A 19,340-nucleotide genomic window follows, 5' to 3' on the forward strand; every position below is an offset into this window, starting at 1 on the left:
AATAAATAAAAGAAAAAAAACTAAAAAATTTGCAAAGAAATGACATAAAAAAGAAGGTAGCAATTAAAAAGACTTGCGAAGTGAGAAAAGAGTTTAAGGTTGTGTTTGGTTATCCAATCTAATTTAATTTATCTCATTTAATCATTACAACTTTCTTAACTTTTAACATAAAATATAATAAACAATTTAACTTTTTCAAATCTCAAAATAATAATATTATTAAAAAATAATATTTTAAACTTTTATTTCAACTCGACCTAGTATCCAATAACCTTAAACATGTTAAGGCAAGAGTTACATAACAACGTCATTTTGGTCAAATGTTATCTTCTTTGTTGATTTGAGTTGTATCTTTTCCAATATCTTTGTTTGACTTTAGATCACCCAAATTATTGCAGCATGGTTCTAACCATGCCTTGGTTAATGGTGGTGCAAGGTCCACATGGGTAGGACATCTTGTAACTGTCTAAAGAAACCTCAACTCATATATGCATGAACCTACATTCAAGTTATGGGCCAAGACTCCCACCACCATACCAGTAGAGCAAGCCTCCCGCCTCCTCAACAAAGTAATCAAGCAATCATCATGCTGCCTCAACATAGTAGTTGAGTAATCTTCCCACTACCTCAACAAAGTGGTCAAGCAATCTTCCCACCGCCTCAGCAAAAAATGTAAACGCACATGAAATCAGGACAAACTCCCTCGCCATAACCGTAGCCAGTGGGTCACCTCAATGAACGAGCCTTCCAGAACGAGTCAACGGGCTTGACAACTACTTAAAATGGACCGAGGAAGTCTATGGACTCCCCACCCACTTAGTGTGGGGTTATAGTAAACAAAATCTAACTTTAACATCAAAACAATAATGCAACCTTGAAATCTAGTTAGGGGGAAACAATCCACACTCTTCACTAATGATCAACATTCACATGCAATTATCAGTCATAGTTTTATTATCAGGCAAACACTCGGACCGGATTTGATAATGCTAGTTCCTGACTGGATTTCACTTGGAATTGGAACGCGGTTATCCGTGTGATACCCCATATGATAAGGATAATATTAAATAGTGTATGGGATCCAAACTTGCTTGGAAATGGAAAATTCTTGCTCTTTATAAGGTTTTAATTTCGCTTCAATTATATTATTGACTAATTTTTTTGAAATTTAGGTCATGTGGTTTGGGTCTTCTATTAGGGCATTATAATCAGGGTACCAAACTGTGAACTTTTCTATTTGCTAGTGTACCCTCACTATAGCCATATATGTAAGAATAACTAGCAAGTCTAGCGGCCGATTACGGTTTACTCCTAGATACAGCATATTCAAAATCAAGTAGCTGGGCCCAGGACCTTCCTTCCCTCTTCAATAGAGAAAAAATTGCAGTTTCCGAAACATGTTGCATGCCATTTCCCTTTATTTTCTTATTTGGTATTTCTTAATATGAAAAAAAAAAAAAAAAAAAAAAGGGAAGAAGAAGAAGAAGAAAGAAAGAAAGATTGAAAAAAGGAGATTTGGAATTTTCATGGTAATTTTCCCCTCGAACTTTTGTAGAACAAACAAGGTGAGTTAAAAAAAGATTAAGGAAAATAAAAATCAAAATAGCCTACCAATGGCTTGTGCCTCCCCTCGTTTGAGGGCTTTGGGTATTGATCATATGCTGGTAGTAAATTGGAAGATTTTCAATGTCAACAGTGAACTTAGAAAAAAAAAATTCTCCATTTGGAAAGTGAGGGGTACATGCTTCATTCCTAAAGTTGTTTGTTTGAGGGAAATCTGGTTAGTATTTTTTCCTTAGATGGTTTAATTTTCAAAAGTGATAGACACATTATATAAACCTTACAACATTTAGGTTGTGTTTGAGATCACTCCACTATTATTTATTATTTTATTATTACTCTTCACTTACTTTTAACTACTTTTTACTACTATTCACTACTATTTAATATTTGATCATTACTTTTTCATTACTATCACATATCATCTACGATCACCTCATGACTTTTTTATTCCTATTAATGTAGTTCATGTTGGATTTTTGGGCATATAGATCCCGCCTGAGCATTTCATGTTGTGTCCATTTTTTTCTGCATTAGATCAGTTAATTTGATCAGACAATTAGAAAGGATCTCTATTTTATTTTTCTTTTGTTATTCTTTCTATAGTTCAACTTGGATATGTTCTTTCAAGTGTTGGGGACTAATGGTAAGAGACGTCTGCCTTCAATGGCTAGGGGATGATAATAGCAAGTTTTCCGACAAACCTGGATCACTCTTTTTGATTCTGCTCTTAATTTTTGACAGCCTTACCGTAGATTAAAGCAAACAATCATAAGGCTAATCTCCAAATTTCCAACTAACATGGTAAAATCTTCCTTAGATACCATGTCGCACTTCATCATCTTTCTTCTGCCACATAGCAGAAACAACACAACAAACAACTAATACGGTGGTTGATGGAAATTGCCTTCATTCCAAAAACTACGAAATATAATTAACTAACAATTTTAAAATCACATTCTCCATGTAAAACTAATTCTGCTTGAAAAATCTCATTCTGTCCAACGGTTAAAAAAAAAAAAAAAATGTTCAGACATAAACACCAGAAGCAAGCAGCAAGAACAAGGACCCAAAACCCTGCCAACCAGAGATATTGGTATTTAGCATCGACAATAAAACAAGATTTCGATATTATATATCTGTAAATGATAGGAAATATAGTGAAAATCACACATACCAGGAAGACAGAAGCCACGGCCCCTGTGATAAGCTCCTTGGTAAGACTTCGGGTCCGCCTAGAAGAGGTTGCTTCATAACTGCAAGGGATGATGCTGTTAACATCTTGCCAGAAAGAAGAAATGGAGAAAAGCAAGACCCGACACTGTTATTAATGTAAATAAATAAAAAATTATGCTTTAACATGTCTTTCCATAGATGATAGACCAAGATCTGTTATAATGCTTGACAATGCAATTGACTAGTATAATAAATTAATATAGAAACAACAAAACAATAGACTGTTATTTTGATAGGCGCAGCAAAGGTTGGAATACTTGGCGATTATGAAACTGAAAAACAAGATAGAACCAGAAATATGAGAAACCATCTTCAGAGCCTGTTGGATCGCTTAGCTAAAAGCTATTCAAACTAAACAATACCAGTAAACCATAACAAAATGACTCCATACTTGCCAACACTAGTGTTAGAAATCTCCAACATTCACAACTTAGGAAGTAAAAAAGGTCAATACAGGGTTCAAAAGGCAAAGATCCAGTGATTCTAGTCCAAGCAACTCAAGAATTAAGAAAGTTCTCAAAAGGCAAACTTAAAGAATTGTAAATTTACTATAATGAAAGAATGAATCACCTAACTCAGCTAAGCAATGTAGCTATCTTTGACTGGAAAAAACAACAATTTGCTAAAGAATAGTTCCATACATCACAATACTAACATTAAAAAACAAAAGGTTTGGTAGTTTGATGGTGCAATGTGCCAGTTTTGGTAGTTGGATTGCAAAAGTGTAAAACTCATGATACATTGTTTGAGGGTCCAAATATACTTTCTCCAAAAAAAAAATAATAATAATAAATAAAACAACAGAAGAAGAATAGGCAGCAGCTCCCGTGAATTAATAAAACAACAGAAGGAAGGATGTATATTCAGTAATAAGAGAAGGATATCGCACTTTTGTTGCCCAACGCTGTTCGAATTGGCGAGGACGATATTTGTCGATTGCCGAATATGGAAAGGAGGGTAGAATCCGCTTACTTTGTTTTCCAGAAGGTGAGGAAGGATGGGGATGGAGGAAAGTGAAGAATCTGGCTTTAGAGTTGGTTCAAATCAGAGGAAATGGATATGGAACGGGGGGAGGAGTGAAGAATCTGGGTAAGTCCTCTAACACTGTGCCCAGAACCTTCAAGGAGGTCCTCACTGCAGGACCGACGTATGGGCAGAAGGGGCTTGCCGGAGGTGCAAGCTAGGTAGCTGGGGGGGAACGTCGAGCCCCACACCATCTTCGAAAAGCTGAGTCTGGCAGGGTAGTTGGAAAGGAGACGTGGGTGTCCAGCAAACGTCTGTTGGAGCTATAGGGCCAGATAAGGAAGCTGCAGAAAGAAATGGACGAAGTCAGAATTTATGTCGGGTTGATTAAGGAAATAGGAGGGAGATGGGAGGAGGAAAGGGAGAGGTCTGGAACGGTGGCGTTTCAGAGGGAGGGTTTTAAAGAATTTCATAAGGCTGGGTTGAGGCAAAGAGTGGGCTTGGAGGTGGGGGCCCGTAGCCCAGAATTAGGGCCACTACCCGTTTCTCACGGGAACAAGGCCTCCACGAGTGGAGGGCCTCGCTTTGGGCCTGGGCCTTCTCAGCCCAGGTCCAGTTCTGAAGACCCAAATGAACCAATTCTGGGTTCTATCAAGCCGGGTTTTATCAACCCGGTTGTCTGCGTTTCTACGGAAGAGGTGGAGAAGCCACCGCGGCAGACGTCGGCGGCAAAGGTGTCGGCGACGACACAGAACTCGCCGACGGTGATTCTGGAGACCGTCGACGAGATCCCGGCGGCCCTGCAAGAGAATACGAAGGCATCGAGTGTAGATCCGAGCCCGAGGATATCTGAGAAGATGCTGCAAAGCTCTCCGACGGTGGAGAGGAGGGAGGCGAGACTACAAACGACGCCATTGATGGCGTTGGAGCACTCCGATGTGGTCCCGACGGCGAGGATGGAACAGGGCGAATTTTTGAAGCTATCGAGGGACTTGCCGTTGAATCTGGAGGGCAGTTTTCAGTACAAGGAAAGCCAGAAAGTGCCGATTTGCATGGATGAACTGGGTTTAGTGCCGATGGAGGAGCAGGTTAGAGTTGTATTGGAATCAGATTCAGGGGAGGAAGAGGGGGAGGGATCTGATGATTTGATGCTGTCGGTGGATGGGGATTTGGTGTTACCCGATGTCAGTGGTCAGTTGGGGCTGGAAGATATCCCTTTTGAAGATGATTTACACGGTTTTCAGAACTGCAGGAGGGAGGATCCTGTTCCTTTGGATTTCTATTTTCCGGATCAATCGAAAGTGTCTGATTGGGTCTTTCATAAGGTGAGAGAGATCCAAAAATTCGTGGGGATAGAATGTGACGGATACGAGGAGCAATTTGTGGCTTTGCTCACAGCGATTGAAGCTGGGCATAATCAAAAAAACAAAGGCCATTCTAAGAAACAGCGAGAACTGAGAAGACTGACATGGTCTATGAATATGGAGGGCAGCTCCAGAAGGGGTAGAGGAAAAGATAAGGGGCTGGCTGCCTCCCCATGAAGCCTAAAATTGTTACTTGGAATGTCCGTGGGATTAATGAGCTTAACAAGCGCCTACGGATTAGGAACATGCTTCGAGAGTGGAAAGTGGATATAGTATGCTTGCAAGAGACAAAATTGAAGATGATTGATAGGAGGGTTGTGAGGAGTTTATGGAGTGGAGTACATGTGGATTGGGCATACTTGGCATCTAACGGGGCGTCGGGTGGGGTGTTGGTGTTGTGGGACAGGAGGGTGGTGGAGAAGATAGAGGAGTGTATTGGACAATACATGGTAGCTTGTTCGTTTAAGTGTGTGTCCGATGACTTTCTATGGGCCTTTGCAGGTGTATACGGCCCAAATGGAGATATGGACAGAAGATTACTATGGGATGAATTAGCCGGGGTTTATAGTTGGTGGGATCTTCCATGGTGCATTGGGGGAGATTTTAATGTTGCAAGATTCTGTAGTGAAGTTGATGGAAGTAGAAGAATGAGGCCAGCCATGGAGGAGTTCTCGGAATGCATCTTTGATCTGAATTTGTTAGACTTGCCACTAGCCGGAGGCACTGCTACTTGGTCTAACAATCAATCATGGTCTCGACTGGATCGTTTCCTAATTTCCCCAGAGTGGGAAAGCCATTTCCCGGATGTATGGCAAAAGCGTTTGCCCCGGATAGGTTCAGACCATTGGCCCATTTTGCTGGATTGTGGAGGGTTATGTAGTGGCCAGCGGCCTTTTAAATTTGAAAATATGTGGCTGAAATCTAAAGGTTTTGTGGACAGGGTTAAACAATGGTGGTCTTCCTACCAGTTACACGGTACGCCCAGTTTCATTTTTGCTGGTAAGTTGAAAGCACTTAAAAGAGATTTAAGAGTATGGAACACGGAATCATTCGGAAATGTAGGGGAAAACAAAAAAATAAAGATGCTGGAAATTCAAGAGATCGAGAGGCATCAGGGGATGCAACCACTTACACAGGAAGAATTAGGTCGGAAGGCTGAGTTGAATGCTGCTGTTGAGAGGTTGATACTTCTAGAAGAGGTGTCATGGCGTCAAAAGTCTAGGGCATTATGGTTGCAGGAAGGAGATAGAAGCACAAGGTTCTTCCACAGAATTGCAAATTCTCATAGAAAAAACAACAATATTGAGATGCTGAAATTTGAAGGGGTGGAGTGTAGAGATGAACAGACCATTCACAATCATATAGTTGACTTTTATGAGAACTTACAGAATAGGTGGGATGGCGGCCTCCTTTGAATGGGATGGTTTTTGATACTATCGAATCAAGTGATGTGTTACGATTGGAGAGGGACTTCCAGGAGTTAGAGGTTTATGAGGTAGTGATGAAAATGAACAGGGACAAAGCACTAGGACCGGATGGGTTTTCTATGGGATTCTTTCAGGAGTGTTGGGATGTGATAAAGGAGGACCTGATGAAGGTGTTCCAAGAGTTTTACAGGGTCGGAAAATTTGAAAAAAGTCTGAATACCACTTTCCTGGCACTGATACCGAAGAAGGTAGGGGCATCGGAAATCACGGAATATCGGCCTATTAGTTTAGTTAATGGGGTATATAAGATAATCTCCAAAGTTCTTGCGAACAGACTGAGTGAGGTGGTGGGGAAGATTGTTTCGAATCCACAAAATGCTTTTGTAAAAGGGAGACAGATTCTAGATGCTGTGCTGATTGCCAACGAATGCCTTGGTAGTAGATTGAAGGCTGGAAATAACGGGATCATGTGTAAACTAGACATGGAAAAGGCATATGATCATGTCAATTGGGAGTTTCTTCTCAATTTGCTAAGGAGATGTGGTTTTGGGGAGAGATGGGGGAAATGGATTCATTGGTGCATATCGACGGCGAAGTTTTCAGTTTTGGTAAATGGTGGTGCAGTGGGCTTTTTTAATAGTTCACGCAGGTTGAGACAAAGGGATCCGTTGTCACCTTTATTGTTTGTTATAGTCATGGAGGCTTTAAGCAGGATGATTACGGCCTTGGTTACGAATGGCTTCGTTGAGGGTTTTAAGATAGGAACCCCGGAGAGGGGTTTTATCAATATTTCTCACATTTTGTTTGCAAATGACACCCTTATCATGTGTGAAGCGGAACAAAATCAGATGCAAGCACTGAAGGCTTTATTCCTTTGTTTTGAGGCAGTGTCCGGGTTGAAGGTGAACCTAGAGAAGTCAGAACTGGTGCCAATAGGGGATGTGCCTAACACGCGCCAGTTAGCTAGATTGCTGGGGTGCAAGATAACGTCATTACCTATGACTTATTTGGGACTTCCTCTGGGTAGGGCCTCAAGGGCGTTGTCGGTCTGGAATACTATGATTGAAAAAATTGAGAAGAGATTGGCGGGATGGAAGAGAATGTACTTGTCTAAAGGTGGTAGGTTGACTCTGATAAAGTGTACACTCTCTAACCTACCTACTTATTTCTTATCTCTTTTTCCAATACCAGCGAGTGTAGCGGCACGTATTGAGAAACTACAACGTGACTTCTTGTGGGGGGGGATGAGGGAGGAGTTTAAGTTTCATCTGGTTAAGTGGGCACAGGTTTGTCGTCCAATCTCGGGTGGAGGGTTGGGGATTAAAAACCTAAGGGTGTTCAATCGAGCTTTACTAGGAAAATGGCTGTGGAGATATGCGATAGAATCAGAATCATTATGGAAAAAGGTGATCGAAAAGAAATATGGTGTGCTTTGGGGGGATTGGTGCACTAGAGAAGTAAGGGGAGCCTATGGTGTTGGGTTGTGGAAACACATAAGAAGAGGATGGGAAGTGTTTAATCGCTTTGTGAAGTTACAGCTGGGTGTGGGCTCAAGGATAAAATTCTGGAGTGATGTTTGGTGTGACAATAGGGCCTTGCAAGATTTATTTCCCTCTCTCTATCAGATAGCAAGTGCAAAGGACGTTTCTGTGGAAGATGTTTTGGAGACCACGGGGGGACATATTCATTGGAATGTTACCTTTAGTAGGGCGGCACAAGATTGGGAAGTAAGTGGCTTTGCAGAGTTTTATAGCCTAATATATGCCATCAGACCAAACAAGCAGCATGAGGATGTGATGTGGTGGAAGCCGGTAGCTAAAGGCGCTTTCATTGTTCGCTCGTTCTATAAGGCTCTTACTATGGAACCAAATGCTCAGTTTCCTTGGAAAAGGATTTGGAGACACAAGGCACCACCCAAAGTCTCCTTCTTTGTCTGGACAGCTTCTCTGGGGAGGATTCTCACAATTGACAACTTGAGAAAAAGGAGGATTATTATTACAGAGTGGTGTTGTATGTGTAAAAGAGAGGGTGAGTCGGTAGAGCACCTTCTCCTGCATTGTGACACAGCCGGAACCCTTTGGAATGAGGTATTTACTCGACTAGACATGGCATGGGTTATGCCGAAGACGGTGCAGGCAGCTTTGGTGAGTTGGCCAAATTTAAGAGGAAGGCAACCAATCAGAGCAATGTGGAAGATGATTCCTCTATGCGTTATGTGGTGCTTATGGCAGGAGCGCAATGAGAGGACTTTTGAAGACCAAGAAAGATCTCTAGAGGAACTAAAAGTTTTATTTTTCAGAACTCTTTGTAGCTGGGCCATAGCTGTGGATTTTAATGGCATGGTTCTTCAAGATTTTCTTGTCTCTAATGTGCCTACCTAGTTAGGGCATTAGACTAGTGTAACTGGCTTTGCCATTCTTTGATCAATATATTTATTTATTCATCAAAAAAAAAATTGATATTCTTTCTTGTATTTTTGTTGTTTCAAGAGACAATTAATGATTTTTTTTATATTCAAGAGTTTAATGTAGAGAGAGAAATTGTCGAAGATACCAATATCCAAGTACCAAATTGGATAGTGGATGAAGAACTTGACAACACAATTAGAAACGGTTCATAATACATCGTATACTCGCTGGGTCACACAAAAAACGCTTAACATGATTTACTCCAAACAAACTCATGATCTTTCGCATTAAACCCAAAAAAAAAAAAAACCATAACTCTTCAACAGAAAATCGTTTTCCAATCAGAATTATATTGAAAGACCAATATTCAGGGGATCGGATCGAGATTACATGAAGAAGGAGGCGGTAACCACGAGACCGATCGCGAGCATGAAGACCGACAGAGTTGGGTACCAGGCGTCTGGTACGGGACTGGTAATCGGTTTCGGCGCCTTTAGAAAAAGAACAAACAGAAACTAAATCTAAGAAATCGAAAACAGAGAAAACGATTCCCTGATAAAGAAAAAGTAGAAAAAATAAAACAAAACTTCAGAAAAAGTTCGAGAATGAAGAGGTCTAACCATGGAGTTTGGAAGACGATTTCGGTTGTTTCTCGCTGATTGGATCCGACACACCGTGAGAACTCAGAACTCAGGCGCTACTCTAGTGTGTTGGTCAATATGAAACCTGGATCGGCTTGCTCGGATAAATCTGACGGTTCAAAACGTGCCACGTCATCACAAATCAAATGCTATATATCACTTGCCGTTAGGAGTCGTGAGTAGTTTTTATTTTTTTTAAGTAAACTTAAAAATGAAATCGAAGTTACAATTAATCAATATAGGAAAAATTCAAAGTATCAGTCAGACTACTTATCTGTTAGGAGTTTTTCTCACCTACAAATTTCTTTATAACGGATATTATCTTAACTTCTATTAACTCACTCCTAAAAATAGCCAATAAAGAAAGTGCTTTGTTAAAACATAATTGAACGTCCTCTCTTTCGAAAAAATAGAGGCACTAACATTTTCCATATTCTCAAAGGGGAGAAGTATAATTACCCACCTTTCTCTAACGGAGGAGTGAGACTATCACTCACTTTCCTCCAAATGAGATGTGGGACACTACTATTATAGATATCAAGTCCAATAACTTATTTCTTTTTATTTATAAAATTAAACAAAAAAAACACATAAAAATACAAACACAAAAACACTGACGTTGTCTAGACAAACACATGGCCTAGTCTAAACAAAAAACACATTGGCCTAGCAACAACAATGCTTAGCTACATTCAGTGGTGAGTATTTGAACATAGTAATGTTAGCTTCCATAGTTTATGTTCAATTAACCAGTTTTTTGTTAAACAAGATTCAAAGTTCATGTTCAGCTCACGTTTAATTTTAGTTAATGTCAGTTTCAATTCACGTCAATTTTCAGTCCATGTCAGTTTTCTAGTTATGTCAGCACATGTCATACTATTTACCAAGTCATGTCACGCTCATTCATTCACATAAGCATTCATGTCATTTTTACTGCCATGTATGCATTTATATACTTCTAGTTTAAGTTAGTTGTTAACTTACTAAGATTTATAATCAAATATTACAAATCTCACTTGGTAGTCTCAACCACCAGTCCCTTCAAAGTGGTAGATCGTGTGTCAGAATGTGAAGAGGTAGCAGAGGACCAACTGAATGAGGTCGATTAGACCCCGACACAATAATGAGGAGCTTTTGACTTCAGTCATCTAGGTTTTAGCAATCAACAATGCTATCTCAGTTGAGTTGCATGAGTGGCTCAGTGAGCTAGCTTATTAGTTATGCTTTTAGTAATGTACTTTAGGTGCGTTGTCTCCAGTACCTATTTATGATATAATCATGATGGACCACTTTTGTATCATTACAATTATCAATTTGTTATGAAGTTTTGAATCGTACGATGTTTAGGGATATATCACTTTTGGTCCATAGTAACGTTCAAAAGAAAAAAAATTTATCCACTACATATAATGCATCTTTATCTGTCATGAATGGGGACATGTAATCTTGTGTTGTATGTCTCAACACTTCAGAGTCTGTCGATCCCAAGTAGAATCTAAAGGTGTCCCACGAACACTGGGGAAGGAATGCTGGTAGAAGGAGGCGCCCCTTAAGGTGCATAAAGATGCTTCACAAGGGGTTTCAACCCATGGATAGGGAAACTCCTGGTCGCAATCGACAAAACCCCTAGGAATAGCATCACACTTCATAGTAGCTCAATTGGAAGCTTCACTTGCACCCACTTAGGGAGTGTCAATGAAAGGGTTTGAGGCTCCCCCAACCTCAATATGGCAAACGAATGAGGGCGGCATTTATCAAGGCAACGATAGTTAGGCCTCTATCATTGAATCTGGGCCACCCCTAGTTTGACTTTTGTGAGGACAACATTGAAGTAAGGGAAAAGACCCATTCATGTGGGCAAGGTGCTAGGGAAGATGAGGCAACAAGACAAGCAGAGTGTAGCTAGTCCAATTGAAGGGCAATCAACACTGTGTAAAAAGCGTGGCAAACACAGTTTAGCAGTGTACAACCAAGGATGATTCGTCTGATAGTAGGCGAAGAAGAGGAAACTGGACAAACAACGTTCGGCCAAACAAAGACTAAGGCGAGCTACACGTTGTAGAAAGTCTGCCTGACACCACCTAGCGCCGGGTGATAAAGGACTTTTCACCTTGTACTAGGCAAGAAACACGTACTAATCGTACAAAGGCGAGAGAGAATAAAGAGTTGAAGAGGCTGGTAGTGCTGTGAAAGGATGGCAAGCAGTACAAGGCAAGTAACGGTCAAGAACAAGACCAATATCGACTTACAAACTATCCAAGGCAACAAGAAAATGCTTAGGACGCAACTGTGTCGTATGTAGAGGCTTGTACTCCATCTAGACATTATGCATAGAGTAAGCCCGCAAAGAAAAAGATTATGGACCTACAAGCCATATTGTTTGATCTCAGAGGTATGGTTAAGTGCCACGTGAGATTGGACCTAAGGCAAGTTGCATAAACTTGTGTGCCTTGTACCATCAGTCATGCGATTTCTACAATTCTTCAAGTCCAAACAGAAAATAGACAGTTGACATCAAAGAGCTCTAATTCAACCATATTTGTAGTTAGAAGACATCAAAAGGATACCTAATGGTTCTGTCCTATAAAAGGAATTGCACAAAGGAAGAAAATCTCACTTTTGAGATCATGAAGTGTTTGATCTTCTTTGGAATTGGAGTCTTCAAAGAGAGCAAGTGACTTCAAATGGAGTGACAGAAGGAGCGGCGCCAATGACACCATGGTATTTTAAATACTATTAAGGCACAGTAGCCCCTAAGATCGTACTGGAAATATGGGGTAAATGTTTATGAGTATGTTGTAAGATCAGGCTTCACATATTCTTTAACTCTCCCTAGTTTCTACTTGAAAAATAATATATATATATATATATATATATATATCTTCTTCATTATGTTTATAGATTATCTTTACATTTTTCTTTTAAGACGATGAGTTTGAATGGTGTGGATTGGTGGTAATTGTGATTTCCAAGTGTGCGAGTCTTACCGTGTATCGATCATCTTGGATAAGTTGAGGAGTCCCTATGCCATTGCTACAGCATGTTGTCATGAGTTTCATATGAATAGAGAGAGTTTCTGTGACAATCAGAATGGAACATTTTCGCATTGATCTCACTTGATATATGGGTAGAGAGATTTCCCTAGTGTATCATGTGTGGTAACTTCGAGTCGGCTGACCGAGTAGAGTGATTCCCTGGATTGATCATGTGTGTATTCTTAAAGTTTGTTGATCGACTTGGGTGATTTCTCGTGTCGGATGATTTGAAACTGGTGAATCAACTTACATGTTGATCTAGTAGAGTGATTCCCTGCATCGAACAATGGAGTGATTCCTTGCTTGTCATTTATATGATGAGATATGATTGAATATTATATTTTTTTTATAAGAGGGTGGTTCCTTACCTCAATGATAATTATTTATACTTCATATTTGCTCAAATGGTGATTTCTTGCCTTGCTTATATACTTGTGTTTTCATTTAGAGGGTGGTTCCACGACATAACTATGAATACATATGTTTCTACCTAGATGGTGATTTCTCGACATGCATAAACATATGTGTTCACAAGCCATTTAAATGAAATACTGCATGCATCTTCACTTGCATTGTCTCTCAATAGTATTGTCAGAGATGTTTAACCGAACTATAAGTTTTTTTTATCAAAACTGTAGAACCTGATGCAAACATACCCCAAAACAAGTTTTCGGAGGAAGAATGACTAATCCCACAGAGTGATAACAATGAAGGCCTGTCTCTACTAATAGTTATTTGTATTTTGTGGAGATGTGCATTTTAGTCGAGCAACAAATCATGTGGATATTATAACATTACTTGGGAAGTAATGTTATAATATCTTGATGAGAGTAATGAACAACTGGTGCCATATAACATTACTTGGGAAGTAATAATGACATGGGGATATTATTATTCTTAATGTACAAACCTTTCATTGGTTTTGACATTTGATACAATTAACACTTAATTTCTGACTAAACCTTTATTTGTTCCACTACGACTTATTCTACTTATTACATACTCAATCCATGATTATGCCCTTAGATCATATAGTAATATCGAGATGTTGTCGATTGACTGACATGCCTTCCACCACAAAAGCTCGCCAAGCTCTTTACTAAGCAACGATAGGGGTGTTCATGTGGATCCAGTAATCTGGCCATAACAGGAACTGGATCCGGATTTCAAAAACCTGGCGATTATCTACCCTAATTGTAACCAGATTCAATTTGGGTGGTTACCGGATTCAATCCAGATTGAAACCAAATATCCATTTTTTTTGCTTTCTTTGGCTTAAAACCTGAATATCCGGGTTATAACCGGATCTAATCCGGGTTTTGTAATTATTATTTTTTTTAAAAATTATAACTTTGAAAAAAAATTATAGCACTTTCTTAAAAAAAAAACAATCTGATATCATGTTTAAATTGCCTTGATTTGTTTTTACAAAATAATTTAAACACTCTTTAAAAGCTTTTTTTAAAAAATAACTTGAAGAACAAAATAAATAAAAATGCAAAATAGGTAATATTGTTGTTACAACACAATGCAAAAAATAAATTTACAAAAAAAAAAGTTAAATAATAATACTTCACAACTAATTAAACTAATACAATGTCAGTACTCTTAACCAATCCAAAGAAAACAATGTCATTACTCTTCACATCTTCAATCTGGAATTGAGATACGTTGCACAAGGGAAATTTTTTTATATAAGCACCTACCAAATCATGTGTTGATAAAAGAAAATCAATATGGTGCAGTTTTACTAATAACATATATTACAAATAGATGGAACAATTAGGAATTGCAAATAATTAAACCAAGCCTATTGAAGAATTATTAGTATCCAAACTGCATCATTATGGAGATCTTCAAGTCTACATAGTGCATCAGAGGGTGTAGAAATCCTTTTTCTAATCATTCAAAGGTACACCTGAAAGTCTATAAAGTTGTTAAACAGTGTGAAAAAGTATGGAAACAATGACGACTATGCCCCTGCATTTCTTGATTGTTTGCCTTTGCTTTTACTCATGACCACTTCCAAAGTGGCCAACCCTTCTCATGCTTTTTACATGATCCCATAATAAGATTAAAGATTGAAGAAATGGGTTGTTTCCAGTAAAATAAAAAGGAACAGATGCTTTTAACAACAAAAAGCATACCAACTGATCTTTCTCCTGGACTTTGCGCAGCTATATGTGCAAACCCAACATCTGGGAGCAAGCCAAGTCCGTTTTCTAGCATTGCAAGAAGAGTCCTCTGAAATGCATCAACACAAGATTAAAGCGAAAGAAGTTAAAATGACAATATGGTATAATTGGTAATACTACATCACCTCTCTATATTGACACAACATAACTCTGTTATGATCTGGCAACGGCCATGATCTAACCAAAGATGCATCAAGTATACATCTAAAGAAGCTTTCACACTAGAGCCACACATTGTTTTCAAGTTTTGATAATTAAGACAAGTGGCGAATTCAGATACAAGCACTAGTTCAACATATGATCAAAAGCTCTTTTATCGAAGATCGTGATATTTAAAAATGGGAAACAACTCAAATTGCCAAAGATATGCTTGATAATGCAGCCATCCATTTGGTTTTAGTGTTAGTTTAACAAAGTTCACAACTTTATCAGTCTGGAGGGTATATAATTAAAAGGATACGACAAGACCTCAATCACATCTGATAGATGGTTTTTGGTTGAGATCTGCTTGACATCACCACCTACAGATAAACTTAGATATGTATTGTCAACAAACTAGCATACAGCAACCAAGCAACTGATTAAAGAAGTATGTCATGCTTATATCACAATGCAACATAAGAAGGAAAAAAACCAATGGGATATAAATAACGCAAATAATGAAGACCAATCACAATCAATAACTATACAGGAACAAGATGCTCGCAGCACATATCAAGCATTATAAAGGAACCTTCTAGACAAGAGGTGTGTTTTGGTCATTTGGAATCTGTGCAACGACCCTTTTAATATCCATTCCTGCATTGACCCTTGGGTCTGATTCCTATTCATCAGCACAACTTTTAGACCTTATATCCATATCTGCATTATGAACAAGTTTCAAATTAAATACAATGCAAACCCAGATCCCAACAAATATAAACCCAGCAAAGAAAGTGGAGTACGTGCTGGGCTTTTTATCATATTTCTTCAAACCCAAATCCAAACCAAAAGGAAGGAAAAAAAAAATTTAATGAATGCAGTGTAGAAATAGAGAACTTCAGATTCTCAATATACAACATCCAAATAAATTAATAGCGAGAAAAAAATCGAAAATAGACTAGAGATTAGGAAAAAAAACCAAACCCGGATTTAAACCAAAAAGAAGAGAAAAAAAGTTCAATAAACGCAATCACAGCATCTAGAGAGATTAATAGAGCAAAAACTCACATCCCTAGCAAAATCCCATAGCCCCAACTACAAAAATCCTTTATTTTTTATAGATATACACACAGAAACTCAAATCTATAAACAAAAACTCAAATCTAGCTAAAATGGGCAACGGCCAATGAAAGAGGAAAGTGATATACAAACTCCAAAACTCAGATCTACACATAAATGCATATCTATAAACACAAACACATATCTAGCTAAAGGTAGCAATGACCAACGAGTAACGAGAAACTGTCCGTAAGCAAGTAACGAAAAAAACTTGGGAGAGGAAACTGATATACAAACATAGAGAGAGAGAGAGAGAGAGAGAGAGAGAGAGAGAGAGAGAGAGCATACTGAGTAACGAGAAAAAATTGGGAGAAGAAAGTAACATTACCGGATGGTAGCCACTCTAGTCACCGACCGCCCAGTCACCAGCGGCGATGAATCCATGCAAGCAAGAGTTAGGGTTTCGCTGGGGGGGGTGGAGAGAATTGTCGGGGTCTTTCTCTGTTCGTAAGGGCATGACTAAATCATGTGAATGTGAAGTGTTGTTTTGCTTGTAAAATTAAAACCGGTTACGGATATCCAGTTATAAAATCGGATCCATAATCAGGTCCGGGCATTTGTCTGCCCAAATTCACCCGATTTTCGGGTTTCAGATCCGGACCAATAAAAAAATCCAGTCTAAATGAACACCCCTAAGCAACGGGGTGCCACAACATAGTAGGCTCTTCGGGTCCACCTCCTACTGATCAACATTCGAAGCATCGTGTATGGCTACATCGGCAACCCCTAGACTTGCCCCTTCACCTTATGCGGCACCCCTGAAATCTACCATGCAAGGTTGAGCATCCCGAGTCGACGTTGTAGACTAGTCCTCATGACCAAACTAGTCTTTGTGTACCCAAAAGGGTCTGATGCATCTATCATCATGTCTATCACTACCATTGAGTCACTGAAAGATGCAAAATATAGAGATGACGACTAGAACCCTACCATGGGAAGGATCTTGAAATGAGCCCAAGAAGCTGTTCAAGTTAAGGAAACCAGGATCTAAACCTACACCCATGAAATTCCATGTTTCTAGTTGCAATGGGAGTCAAGGGCCAAATTAATCTATGGGTTTCACATTACGTAACTAAGCGCATCATGAAGCGAATCATCATAAAAAAATATGTGGAAATCTAAGGCATATGCTTTAAGAAAAAGATTCAATTTAAAAGGGTTGACGAGAAGGACAAGGGAATTCCCACAAACACACTTATGGTGAGACGTTGTTGGGTAACTATTAGTTCTAAGCTCACTGGCAAGGAAAGTGCCCCAAGCAATTAAAGGCTAGATTGCAGGGTCTACCCACCTGAGAACAATTGAGAGGCAAGCATGTCAAAATGCACTGTATCTTCATGGGACTCACTCCCTTAAATCCTCACTCAACAGCTCTTTCGCAATCGATTGACAAAGAGTAAATTCTGAGTGGAATACACACACCAACTCAATCTTGTTAGCAAGCAAATTAGGCCCATAAGTGGTTATCGCATACCTAATAGGAGTTACCACATTAAATGCCTAAAACCAAGCCCTCGGAGACATTACTGTGTCAAAGCATAGAAAATCAAGCACTTAGAGAGACAACGATATATCTCACCTCTCATCTCCTATAAATAGATTAATTGGTTAGTTCTGTGACCTGTCTGTATTCTGGGTTCTCTATACTGACTTTACTAAATTTGAATTAAGTATTGGAGGCTTCCTTTAGTATAGGACCTTGAGGTTGCCACTAGGAAAGAAGTAAGAAATTTTATCAACAAATAGACTTCTCGAATAGAGAAAATGTTTGTTGGAAAATTTCCTAAATAGAAAATAAATGATCAGTGTAAGAATTAGACAAGGTAGCTTGTAGAGCCTGAGAAGGCATGTGCCTGTCGTCTAGGGTGGCATTGATTTTACACTTGAATAAAAAATAAAAATAAGTAAAACATTGTGACTAAGAGCAAACAACAATCACGTTAAACAAATAAATCAAACAAATGAACGATAGCACACTCTAACGAATTTATATTGTCTGAATGAACAATTTAAGAACATATTGTCTCAAGTAAATCATCAAGTCATCCATCCAATGTGAAATACAAAGGCCTTAATTCACATAAAATGGACAAAAAAGCCTAATCCACATATCCTACTTGCTCAATAGTCATACAAAAGTGTAATGTTTCGACAATTCCCTTGTATATGATGTGAGGACAAACCCATATGAGCACTCCTTGCTCGCCATGGGTTTGAGCGATGTGCGAGCATTGTTTGCTCGCCCTTGGATATGAGCACTTGTCTCTCATGGTGTTTTCATAACATCACTTCTTGTTTTATTTTTTTTTTAATATAAATTATTTTTATTGAGGAATCCAGGCACGTATCTTGCACTTGCCCTCCTACTAGTAATTACATTAGGAATAAGCCTATTTTATTGCCTCAAGTATGCTAGCCTTAGGACATACCTTTCGTGGTAATTGTGCATATGAGAAGTTAAACTAATAATAAATAAATAAAACCCCTTGTTTAAATAAGCCTCCAATACCCAATGTCTTTAATTTCATATTTACCCTTTTCTCCAACAAATTGATTAATTCTCAGAATGGGAGGCAATATAATACAATCCGTGAATCCAACACGACTATAACACAAGGTTAGCGGTTTGGATCAAAATGAGTTGATTCATTAAGACACAATTTATATACAAATCAATAATGGGTTAACCTGTTTAATTTGAAATAAACCCATTTTGATTTTATTTCAAAACTACAATTTTATTATCTTAGTATGTTTATTTTTTTATTTTTAGAATTGTAATTATGAACCAATGCACGTATTTGTTATTGTAGGATTTGTAATATTAGTTTTATTATAGGTTAAAATTTGAAAGATATTGATATTTTTTGTTAGTAGTATTGCCCAGATGACTAACACAAGAGGGGGGTGAATTAGGTTGTATTTAAAAATTAACAATTATAAATCAAATACACAATATAAAATATAAAAAAAAATACGAAGCAATAATAAATATAAAGAGTAAGGATACGAGAAAAGTAAATCTAGTATGTTAACAAGGTTCAGCCCAACTGCCTACGTCATCGTCTCAAGCTACCCTTTGAGGATCTCCAAATTCACTATTCAACCTCATTCAGATGGAGATAGAAACCTATTACACCTTTGAACAACACCGCTACAAAGGATCTGTGTAGAACACCCTTTACACTTGTAATCACCTTACATGTAGTGATTCAACTATTTTCTATGTACAACACTTTCTACACGCACAA

The 19,340-nt window shown here is 38.5% G+C and overlaps 1 protein-coding gene across 1 annotated transcript; it reads right to left on the reverse strand.

The window, feature by feature from the left end:
* Nucleotides 1–2,453: 2,453 nt before the first annotated feature.
* LOC122308475 (transmembrane protein 258-like) lies at nt 2,454–9,736 on the reverse strand. Its single transcript, XM_043121823.1, has 4 exons — nt 9,579–9,736; nt 9,349–9,449; nt 2,738–2,816; nt 2,454–2,637 (listed from the first exon to the last, which is right to left on the reverse strand). Exons 1-4 carry the CDS (start codon nt 9,579–9,581, stop codon nt 2,590–2,592), a joined length of 231 nt encoding a protein of 76 aa, XP_042977757.1. The 5' UTR covers nt 9,582–9,736; the 3' UTR covers nt 2,454–2,589.
* Nucleotides 9,737–19,340: the final 9,604 nt, after the last annotated feature.

The sequence above is a fragment of the Carya illinoinensis genome, chromosome 4 (assembly GCF_018687715.1).
Source record: "Carya illinoinensis cultivar Pawnee chromosome 4, C.illinoinensisPawnee_v1, whole genome shotgun sequence".
In the NCBI taxonomy this organism is placed as follows: domain Eukaryota; kingdom Viridiplantae; phylum Streptophyta; class Magnoliopsida; order Fagales; family Juglandaceae; genus Carya; species Carya illinoinensis.